We start from the raw sequence: 12,111 nt of genomic DNA on the forward strand, positions 1-12,111 counted from the left end.
ATTCGCACAACTAATCTACATGCATAGGTGTGTGTGTGCAGTGGAAGTTGACACCATCGCGCATGCGCAATGCCACGCAGAATATAGACTTCTGGCTGCGGCTCTTTCTGTGGCTGTGTGGTGTACTCTGCTTTTGATATAGCGAAGTATGTAGTTGGCCGTGGTCTTATCGCCACCAGCGCTTACTTGGTCAGCAGTTTAATAGTTTACTCGCAGAATGCTGCAACGTTCCAATCGTGATAATAACAGCAACAATGTTGTGTGCTACAACCGCGCTACGTGCGGACGTTCAACACTCACTCTCACACGCTCATGGATATGCTCGTACGTCCGCTATGGCAGAATGTTTGACAGCTCAGCTTTTGACCGCACTGGCCAACAGCTAATAAGGTACACAGACGTGTAAACAGAACGACAGGTAGCCATAAAAAATAAATACAATTTTGTGTCGAATATGTATAAATACCGGCTTCGATCTGCATCTCGATATCAGTACAAATTCGTCTATAGCTACTCGTGTACTCGTAGTCGTACATCTTTACGCGTCGCAAAATTTTCGATCTGTTCTTCTGAAACAGCAACTATTGTAAGGTGTAAGAATATGAAGATCCTGATTGTCCTGTGCGCCCTTGTGGCAGTAGCCTCGGCAGGTTACATACGTAGCGGTTGGTCCGGTGGTTCTGGCGGTTGGGGAGGTTATGGTGGTGGTGGCGGTTGGTCTAGCGGCGGGGGCAGTGGCTGGTCTGGTGGCTATTCCTCACCCAAAATCATCAAAGTGATTACATTGGGTGGAGGAGGCGGCGGTTATGGTGGTGGTGGCTGGAGTAGTGGTGGTGGACATGGTGGTTGGAGCAGTGGTGGCGGTGGTTGGAATGGTGGCGGCGGCGGTTGGTGGTAACATGGAGATTGACTCGGCAGCGGTGTTGTACTGAATTTTCGAGATTTCGTGTGTTGTGACTTTGTTTTTGTAAAGAAATTGTATATAATTACATACTTATATTTTTTTTTATCTAAATAAAATTTGTTTGGTAAGCTATAAATTACTTCTGTTTGAATTCAAAAAGTGGTAAACAGGAATCAAAAATGACAACAATCAAAGCTACTCATCATCTTTGCTGACGTGACAGACCGGGTTGAACCTTGGCACCTTTCAAAGATACTAGTTGAGCGTAAATTAAAATGATATCCTGTAAGGAGTTTACTCTAAAAGATTTATAGCCGATTTAACTTAAAACAGTTGCCAGTTCCTTTAGCTGCGCAAACCAGGGAGCTGAAGGTGACTAGAAGTTGGTTGCCTAATATGGTACCTAGACTTTGGATGCGAATACTTCGGCCAAATTAACTGACACATGGGATATAGGCGGCCGCCGTAGCCGAATGGGAAGTGCACAGTTTCGAAACCCAGAACACTAAACGCCAAAGATATAAAAAACCTTCATAGAAAAAGCTCTTTTTAATAGCGGTCGCCCCTCGGCGGACAATGGCAAACCTCAGAGAATATTTCTGTTGTAAATATTTCTGTTCCTCATAAAAAAAACATCTGCCGTTCGAAAGCGGCATAAAACTATAGGTCCCTCCATTTGTGGAAAAACATCAAGACGCTCACCAGGAGGAGCTCGGCCAGACACCGGTCTTCGCCAAGTTCAAGCGTTCAATTGTGCGCCTGCATATGTCGATTCTATTCCTATAATTGCCTAACAAACGGAGGGATAGGCAGTCGTGGTGAAAAGAATTGAGAAGGAGCGAATTTGACGGAATCAGTGATGGGCTTACATAATATGGGATGTGTTTACAAATTTTAGCTTGTGTTGGTGATACTATATATTATACTATACGAAAAAAATTAATCAACAGCACGTCGTTGCTGTCTGAACAACGACTAATTGGATGAGAGTGTGATTGTGTATGAAATTACCGTACAGAATTCGGCTGCCGAATCCACTGTGGGGTGGCAGCTGAAGTTCCCCTCACAATTTTCTTTTTCACCATACTTATTGGCCAAATCTTGTATGGAACCTGGATAATGATTAAGTCCTACAACTAATGAAATAGCAAAATTGCTGTTCCCCGGAGCATGACTTTGTCGAATGCCGAAACTGATTCCAGTATAATATTTATAGTCCATCCGACTACAAGGATATCTTTGTGGTACGTGGAGCTAATATGGAGCTGAGTTCTAATCAATAAAAAAGTCACAATAAGCAAGCTGAAAAGTTGACTTCTATTGGAATCTCTCTGATCTCTAAGAAAGAAAATATGAAGGAAAGTAAAGTGAATGCGGATTAAAATAGTGTGTCTTAAGAAAACCAGAACCGAAGAACTGTAGCCCTCTTTTCCTCTTTCATTCAAATATTCATTCAAAATAACATATGTTATTGGAAACCCCTTTAGTTCTCATTAGTCGGTGTTAGCGCTAGTTGCGTACTATCGAAAAAGAAGGAGCATTTTATGCCTCCCAGCACATCATAATCCTCATCCATACTTCTGCTTAGGACTTCAGAAGCTTTCAGCTCAGGTTAGTTGGTCCGGTTTTCATGGAAAGAAATACAACAGGAAAAAAGAGAATATTAACTACCCCTCGGTATGCACCACAAATGAAATTATTACCCTGCGCATTATTTTGCTAATGAGTTTAATATAAGCATGTCCAAGGGCCCTCGAGCATGATTTTTAGTCATTTCAATTCATGGGTGAATTTTCCCCTACACGTCATCAATATTCCTTTCAAACTGAATTTCAAGTTAGAGGGTAAAGAAAAATGGACAGCAGAAGAAATTAACAGCATGAACCTTATATGTATTTTGTTTGTTACGAGGGCGGCTCAATAAGTCCGTGACTTTTTGTATTTCTGACCTCTTTACTGAAAAAGAAATACTGCTCCTCTCAACAGGCATCCGTCAGTTGACTCCTGTCAAAATTTGAACGTGCTACGTCAGTTAGTTTGTGTTTTACAGCTACCTTTATCAGACTACCTAGTAATTTGAGGAGAAACCGTTTTGCAACTTTTTTTTCTTCGAGTTCAATTATAATTTCTATTTATTTACAATAATTTCACTTAACTTAAATCGTTCTACTCTTGGAGTATATTCAGAAAATTCAAAATATTGGGTTCGGGAATTAGTTCGTAGCGTTTTTACCGAAGACTTTATTTCAAGAAAAAAGAATATATCAACAAGATAATTAATTATATATTCTCCATTGCTGTTTATAACCTCTTCTCACCTATAGACCGATTCTCTTTCAAAAGAGATTTCAGATGTTCTTCATCGAATTCAAAAGTCCTTCCACTGCGAGACGTGTCACTGGCGTCAAAGTCGCCATTTTTGAACTTTGCAAACCATTTTTGTGCTGTAGATTCGCCTATGACACCTTCTCCATACACGTCGCAAATGTCCCGGGCTGCTTCGGCAGCTTTTTGATCTCTATGGAAAGCAAAGAAAAGCAGGTCTCGAAAATGTTGATTTTTGCCTCCTCAGTATTCCATTTCTAAGGCTCAAAACTAATAAAAGATTAAATAACTCAAAAATACAATTAACATAGTTTTCTGGAAAGAGTTCCCTTTGTCAAACAGCAAACAAATCATTGCAAAATAAAAGAAAATATAAAAACGCTATGAACTTATTCCCCGACCCAATATAATTGTAATTGGAATTGTATGTAATTTTTTTTCATAAAATTGTCTCATGTTACCAAGCTATAACCATAAAGTGCCTGTGATTAATGAATAAAAAATAAATATATGGTAAATCTGCATTTGAAAGTTTGTTGAAAAGAAATAAAACCTCTTTAAGCGCGTTTCTCATAATTTTCATGAGATTTGAGCACATAAATGTGTAGTCTATGACAACTGCCAATAACCCATTAGTAAGTGATTATAGACTATGTAGACACGTAGATAATTACCGAAATAAAATTAGAAGCGCAGTGCATAAATCAACTGATAATTCGCATCAAATAAATGTGTTTCTTGCTAAATACCACTCAAACTCACAATGCAGTCAAAAGTAAGTAAATAAGTTGAGCACTTGTTAAACAATTGAGAATACAGTAGGGGATGCTTTTTTGTACGTAGAAATCGACGTAACGTAGAGATCGAAAGTAAAACTCCTTACTAAAAAATTCATAAAAATTCATATATATGGCATACGTGACGGTACTGCTTTTCGCAGGTTTCGCGATTATGACATCCGTGCTCGTATCACTGAACGTACTCTTATTACGAACTATCATTCATTCACAAAATTGTGTTCGAGTGCGTGTAAAAGTTGAAAAATATAAAAAGTTGATACTTATAAAATTTAAGATTCCAGGCCACAGGGGTATACCAGGGAACTGAAGGGCTGACCAACTTGCATGAGAAGGTACCTGTATGACAAACATAAGTAATTTTATGGAGGTACCTCTCGCAACTTCGCAACTTGTAAGCTTCGTATTAAGGACGCACTAATCAGTTCTGTAAATCAAAGATGGATTAGTGTCAATACCTGTGAAATTGCTAGGCAAACATGGCCAAGGCTAAATTTACGTCTGTGCAAGAGTGTTATAAAATTGAGTAGACTTCAAATTAGGGCCTTAGTGGGGGCTCTCACAGGACATTGTCTCATAGGAAATCATGCAAGGAGATTAGGCGTTTACATGCATAATTTATATCATAGCTGCAGGAATTGGGACGAGTTGGAAACAATTCAACACCTTTTTTGCACATGCCCGGCTCTAGCCAGAAGCAAGAACCGATATTTAAGATCCTACTTCTAAATGAATATTGATAATCTATACACTTTAGGTATCAACAAGCTTTTACGCTTTGTCAAAATGTCAGGATGGTTCAATAGGGAAATGTAGCCCAGCCACCGCGGCTCACAACGGACCCATTTCATGGTCTAAGTGGCATCGTTGTGCGATGCGGCTGCCAAACCTAACCTAACCTAATATTATACCACCTTAATCAAAAAGTTCTCGGCGCAACCACCAGGTGATGCTCTAGTGCGACAGAAGTCTTATATTGTGTGATGAGGCATGCTTTTTGATTTCTTCAGCTATTGTGGGAGCTTTGAGATCACGGTAAATTTGGGCATTTGTGGTAACCTAGAGCATGGTTCCATGTGTAAAAGTCCACGTAAGTGGGGAAAGTTGCTGATCGCCATTCACTTGGGAGTGGTATGGACGATTCTTCTGCATATGGGTCAAGCAGCTCACAACTCCCGGGATTAGCCCAAGTATCCTCTGGGTAGCTTATGAACACCCACCTGGTAACGTCTACCACAGCTGCCATGTAAAGAAGCGCAAATTCGGTGTTGGATTTGTTGTCGGAGAGAGACTTCGTCGCCAAGTACTGTCGTTCACTCCGGAGGACGAGCGTCTCGCAATAATCCGCATCAAAGCTCGTTTTTTAACATCCACGCCCCGACGAAAGAGAAGGACGATGCGACCATAGATTCCTTCTATGAGCGCTTGGAACGTTCCTATGAGCTGTGCCCCCACCACGACTAAAAAATCATGCATGGCGACCTTAACACCAGGGTGAGCAAGGGGGGAATTTTTGGCCCCACAATCGGAAAGTTCAGCCTGCACAACGAAACATACGAAAACGGACAGAGGCTGTTCGACTTCGCCGGAGCCCTAAACATGGTAGTCTGTAGCACCAGATTCCAGCATAAGAAGATACATCAAGCTATCTGCCTATCTCCTGATCGAAAAACGCGAAACCAAATCCATTATGTTGTGATAGATGGAAGACACGCTTCTAGTGTATTAGATGTACGTACGATCCGAGGGCCCAACATCGATTCGGATCCTTACCTCGTTGCAGCCAAACGCTACAATCACAACAGCCAGAAGATTCGCCACTCGACTCTCACTCCTGCTCTCAGAGAGTACTGCTCAACAAACATTTGGATATGGAGCAACATTTCTCGTTCCCTACGTACCACCGCCGAAGAAGAAATCGGATTCCGGCGAGCCAGAAAAAACAGTCGTTACGACGAGGAATGCCATGCAGCCGCAGAAAGAAAGGATGCCACCTATAGAGCCACGCTGTGATCGGGCGCAACGCAAGCCATGTGGGATCGCTACAGAAAGCTAAAAAAGGAAGAGAGGCGTATTATCCGTATTATCACAGAGAATGTGAAGAAGTACCCCAAACGTCGACGACGGAATTGTCGTTCCGCTATCAAAACAAACGGTCGGCGCACTCGGATATCGGCACCCGCGTCACTGTTGGCAGTTATGATTTCGAGGTTATAAGAGACTTCGGTTATTAAGGAACCAGCACTAACACCGATAATAATGCCAGCCTGTAAATCTAACGTAGAATCTCTCTTGCCAACAAGTGCTACTTTGGACTAAGTAGGCAACTGAGCAGTAAAGTCCTCTCTCGACGAACAAAACTAACATTCTACAAGGCTCTCATCATGCCCGTCCTAACATATGGCGCGGAAACGTGGACGATGACAATATCCGATGAAGCGAGGCTTGGAGTGTTTCAGAGAAAGATTGTGCGTAAAATTGTTGGACCTTTGCACGTTGGCAACGGCGAATATCGCAGGCGATGAAACGATGAGCTGTATGAGCTTTACGACGACATAGACATAGCGCAAAGATCCCGCGGCGAATGGATACAAACGTTCCGGCTCTGAAAGAATTCGATGCGGTATCAGCTGTTGGTAGTAGAGGAAGAGGAAGGCCTCGTCTGCGTTAGAAAGATATCAGGTGGAGAAGGACTTGACTTCACTTGGTGTGTCAAACTGGCGCCGGTTAGCATGAAAAAGAAACGACTGGCGCACTTTGTTAAACTCGGCCAAAATCGCGTAAGCGGTCATCACGCCAATTATATTAAGAAGAAGAAGAAGGTAACGTATGGAACATTTGCAATCATTCTGAGAGTTTTCGATTGGAATCTTTGGAGTATTTCGATGCTTGAGTTAGCTGCGGGGCTCCAGAGTTATATGCCATATGTCCATACTGGTTTTAGGATAGTTGAGTACAGTCAGAGCTTATTTTCGAGGGATACATGGGGATTGCGGTTTAACAGCCAATAGAGATCTCGAAGTTTGATTTCTAGTGCCTTGTCTTTAGTAAAAAGATGGGTTTCCCATGATATTTTGTAACATTACTTTGGGGTATGATTGTGTTATTGAGTTTAACGGGTGGGCAAGTATTTCGTTTGAGCGTAAAGGTAACTTGAACAGATTTTGTCTCATTTGATTTTATTTTCCAGTCTTTGAGCCATTGAGTTATGTCATCAAAACCCTTTTTAGAGTTGAAAAGAAAAGAAGCCACATCAGGAAGGGAGTCAAGCGGTGTCATCTGCAAAATTCCGTCGATAGTATTCTCAGTAACCAGCTAAACTTTTACAAAGCAGAGATTGTTCTTCATATTTTGTTACAAAAAAGTGCCGATTTTTTGATAAGGATATAATAATTTGTGGGTAGAGTAGAGTAGTATTATAGAGCAACCCATCATGACTGATTCGGTCGAAGGCTTGAGATGTGCCCAGAAATACAGCTGTGCAATACTTCTGCTGTTCAAGTGCTTTGTAAATATTATTTACGAGTCTATGTATTTGTTCGAGGATACCATGTGTTTTTCTGAAACCGAATTCTTGATTTGGAATTTATTTTCGGTCTTCAATTATGGACATCATTCTTTTGAGAAATAGTGACTCCAAAACCTTCTGCGCTTTTTCTGGGCTTACTGAACATTTTTATTAGTGCAACTTTCCATTGGGAAGGAACAAAACCAGTTAATATTAAGGCGTTGTATATATGTATGCTTGAGGAAAGATATTCCTTCTGCTGGGAGTTGCTTGAATACTTCTACATGGTGTCTGGTTTGTTGCCAAAGCTTACTCACCCGGCGTTTTTCTATCAGTTTTTCTTCAACTATACGAGATAGTAGCTTGGTTGCACAAGGTGCGTATTTCCAAGCTGCTTGCTGCACGCAGCTATTAAAATGCTCTACAGCTTTAGTTATATCTTCATTGGCCTTGGGAGGGTGCTTCAGATCAATTGCTGAGGTTAGAAGCGTCCAGCAGTACTTCCAACCAGTTTTATTGTTGCAAAGGCAGCATGGGGCAAATGGGTTAACTGAGTATTCATTCAGCGTGATTTGTACGGGAGAGTGGTCGGAGGAAAGTTCACAACATGAGTTAAATGCTGTTTTACTAGCAAGGAACTTTTTGCTACACAAAAGTCGATTAAATCGAGTCATTTATTTGTGTCAGTCGGCTAATATGTTGAGGAGCCTGAAGAGGCTGTGATGAGATTCAATTTTGTTATCGCTGCTAACAGCTGGCGACTTTTTGGGGCAGAGAGTCGAGATGCCCACTGCGTGTGTTTATACTTATACTTATTTTCGGTTGCTTCTTCTACACACACACATACAGGCATACTTGCATACTGTGAGTACTTCTTTCCATCTGCAGTCACGTAGGGCATTCGTTACACGCCAACAGTTCAAGAGCGCGTCGTTGAGCGCAGCAACAGCGCTCACGCAGAATTTGCACTACTCATCTACATGCATAGGTGTGTGTGTGCAGTGGAAGTTGACACCATCGCGTATGCGCAATGCCACGCAGAATATACACTTACTGGCTGCGGCTCTTTCTGTGGCTGTGTGGTGTACTCTGCTTTTGATACAGCGAAGTATGTAGTTGGCCGTGGTCTTATCGCCACCAGCGCTTACTTGGTCAGCTGTTTAATAGTTTACTCGCAGAATGCTGGAACGTTCCCATCGTGATAATAACAACAACAATGTTGTATGCTACAACCGCGCTACGTGCGGACGTTCAACACTCACTCTCACACGCTCATGGATATGCTCGTACGTCCGCTATGGCAGAATGTTTGACAGCTCAGCTTTTGACCGCACTGGCCAACAGCTAATAAGGTACACAGACGTGTAAACAGAGCGACAGGTAGCCATAAAAAATAAATACAATTTTGCGTCGAATATGTATAAATACCGGCTTCGATCTGCATCTCGATATCAGTACAAATTCGTCTATAGCTACTCGTGTACTCGTAGTCGTACATCTTTACGCGTCGCAAAATTTTCGATCTGTTCTTTTGCAACAGCAACTATTGTAAGGTGTGAGAATATGAAGATCCTGATTGTCCTCTGCGCCCTTGTGGCAGTAGCCTCGGCAGGTTATATACGTAGCGGTTGGTCCGGTGGTTCTGGCGGGTGGGGAGGTTATGGTGGTGGTGGCGGTTGGTCTAGCGGCGGCGGCAGTGGCTGGTCTGGTGGCTATTCCTCACCCAAAATTATCAAAGTGATTACAGTGAGGGGAGGAGGCGGCGGTTATGGCGGTGGTGGCTGGAGTGGTGGTGGTGGACATGGTGGTTGGAGCGGTGGTGGCGGTGGTTGGAATGGTGGCGGTGGCGGTTGGTGGTAACATGAAGATCGATTCGGCAGCGGTGTTGTACTGAATTTTCGAGATTTTGTGTGTTGTGACTTTGTTTTTGTAAAGAAATTGTATATATTTACATACTTATATTTTTTTTATCTAAATAAAATTTGTTTGGTAAACTATAAATTACTTCTGTTTGAATTCAAAAAGTGGTAAACAGGAATCAAAAATGACAACAATCAAAGCTACTCATCATCATTGCTGGCGTGACAGTCCGGGTTGAACCTTGGCATCTTTCAAAGATACTAGTTGAGCGTAAATTAAAATGATATCCTGTAAGGAGCTTACTGCAAAAGATTCGTAGTTGATTTAACTTGGAACCGTTGCTAGTTCCTTTAGTTGTGCAAACTAGTGAACTGAAGGTGGCTAGAAGTTGATTATCTAATGTGGTACCTAGACTTTGGATGCGAATACTCCGACATTATTAACTGAAACGAAATAAACGTTAGCTGGGTCATGCCGTCCGAATGGATACAAACGTTCCGGCTGTGAAAGTATTCGATGCGGTACCAGCTGGTGGTAGTAAAGGAAGATGAACGCCTCCTCTGCGTTGGAAAGATCAGGTGGAGAAGGAATTGGACACACCAAGTGAAGGCGGTTAGGTCGAGAAAGAAACGACTGGCGCGCTTTGTTAAACTCGGTCAAAAACGCGTAAGCTGTTATCGCGCCAATTAAGAAGAAGGAGAATTAACTGAGACATTGGAAAAGCTCTTTTTAATAGCGGTCGGAGGCGGCATAAAACTGTAGGCCCCTCCAGGAGAAGCTCGGCCAGACACCGGTCTTCGCCAAGTTCAAGCGTTCAATTGTGCGCCTGCATATGTCGATTCTATTCCTATAATTGCCAAACAAACGGAGGGATAGGCAGTCGTGGTGAAAAGAATTGAAAAGGAGCGAATTTGACGGAATCAGTGATCGGCTGACGTAATAGAGGATGTGTTTACAAAATTTTTCTTGTGTTAGTGATATACTATACGAAAAAAATCAACCAATGACACTTCGTTGCTGTCTGAACAACGACTAATTGGATGAGTGTGTGATTGTGTATAAAATTACCGTACAGAATTCGGTTGCCGAATCCACTGTGGGGTGGCAGCTGAAGTTCCCCTCACAATTTTCCTTTTCACCATACTTATTGGCCAAATCTTGTATGGAACCAGGATAATGATTAAGTCCTACAGCTAATGAAATAGCAAAATTGCTGTTCCCCGGAGCATGACTTTGTCGAATGCCGAAACTGATTCCAGCACAATATTTATAGTCCATTCGACTACAAGAATATCTTTGTGGTACGTGGAGCTAATATGGAGCTGAGTTCTAATCAAGAAAAAAAGTCACAAAGAGCAAGCTGAAAAGTTGACTTCTATTGGAATCTCTCTGATCTCTAAGAAAGAAAATATGAAGGAAAGTAAAGTGAATGCGGATTAAAATAGTGTGTCTTAAGAAAACCAGAACCGAAGAACTGTAGCCCTCTTTTCCTCTTTCATTCAAATATTCATTCAAAATAACATATGTTATTGGAAACCCCTTTAGTTCTCATTAGTCGGTGTTAGCGCTAGTTGCGTACTATCGAAAAAGAAGGAGCATTTTATACCTCCCAGCACATCATAATCCTCATCCATACTTCTGCTTAGGACTTCAGAAGCTTTCAGCTTAGTTTAGTTGGTCCGGTTTTCATGGAAAGAAATACAACAGGGAAAAGAGAATATTAACTACCCCTCGGTATACACCACAAATGAAATTATTACCCTGCGCATTATTTTGCTAATGAGTTTAATACAGGCATGTCCGAGGGCCCTCAAGCATGATTTTTAGTCATGTGAATTCATGGGTGAATTTTCCCCTACACGTCATCAATATTCCTTCCAAACTGAATTTCAAGTAAGAGGGTAATAGAAAAATGGACAGCAGAAGAAATTAACAGCATAAACGTTACATGTATTTTGTTTGTTATAGTTAAAATACAGTTTATTTTTGTTTATTTCGGTTTATGTGTTTATTTTTTGGGCTTTATGTTTATTTTGCGCTGCAACATTTTTTTATGTTGTCTCGTCTCGTTAATAAATAAAGAGTACTCTGATCCCATTTTCTTCGATTTTACTATGTTGTGTTCGCCTTTCGTGTTCCCTTAATGGGGGTAAAAGAAACACCAGGGCTCAAAACTTCACATCCGCATTCATATCGACACTCGTACGCAAAAAAATCCCTTGACACGCCACTCGCACTAACTGAGTGGCACGGAGATATACGAATGCAAACATGTCGCAATGACTTTTCTCTTCACAATAGTTTTTAAGTTCCACTGCGTTTGGGATTGTATTTTTGATTCACAAAAAAAATGTTTCATTGTGAAAATAATTTAAAAATTACTTGAGTTAAGCAGCGTTAAAGCAGAGTTAAAGCATACAGAGTTAAAGCATACAGACTTTGCTTTTCAATTTAAGTTCAAGTAACAGCGAAGAATATGTAAGAATAATGCAGCAGTTGAGGGATCTCACTAACCCATTGTCACTGCCGCATGCAGCGTCAATATTTTATAATTCATTTTAGAAAGCTTACTCAAATATAAACCATTCATTATATATTTTCAAAATGTATTCATTTGAAAAAAAAAGAATCGAAAGAGAGTAAGGGAATTAAATTTGAAATAGCAACAATAGTACAACTAGCAGCCAGTCAGTAGGAAGTGAATACCCGAGCACAGT

The 12,111-nt window shown here is 41.3% G+C and overlaps 1 protein-coding gene across 1 annotated transcript; it reads left to right on the plus strand.

Annotated features, from left to right (window-relative positions):
* The first annotated feature begins 506 nt into the window (after positions 1-506).
* Positions 507-9,535, plus strand: LOC129238117 (loricrin-like). Its single transcript, XM_054873156.1, has 3 exons — positions 507-894; positions 5,037-5,061; positions 8,990-9,535. The coding sequence occupies exons 1-3, from the start codon at positions 602-604 to the stop codon at positions 9,392-9,394; spliced, it is 723 nt and encodes a 240-aa protein (XP_054729131.1). The 5' UTR covers positions 507-601; the 3' UTR covers positions 9,395-9,535.
* The last annotated feature ends 2,576 nt before the right edge of the window (positions 9,536-12,111 follow it).

This window comes from Anastrepha obliqua, chromosome 2, assembly GCF_027943255.1.
Source record: "Anastrepha obliqua isolate idAnaObli1 chromosome 2, idAnaObli1_1.0, whole genome shotgun sequence".
In the NCBI taxonomy this organism is placed as follows: domain Eukaryota; kingdom Metazoa; phylum Arthropoda; class Insecta; order Diptera; family Tephritidae; genus Anastrepha; species Anastrepha obliqua.

What these genes read in the sequence shown, in the direction of transcription:
- LOC129238117 (XM_054873156.1), top strand. Translation starts at nt 602, where the DNA reads ATGAAGATCCTGATTGTCCTGTGCGCCCTTGTGGCAGTAGCCTCGGCA. An exon ending in GGTGGCGGCGGCGGTTGGTG is followed by an intron (nt 895 to 5,036) that starts GTAACATGGAGA and finishes TGATTTCTTCAG; the next exon opens with CTATTGTGGGAGCTTTGAGA. An exon ending in GTGGGAGCTTTGAGATCACG is followed by an intron (nt 5,062 to 8,989) that starts GTAAATTTGGGC and finishes TCTCGATATCAG; the next exon opens with TACAAATTCGTCTATAGCTA.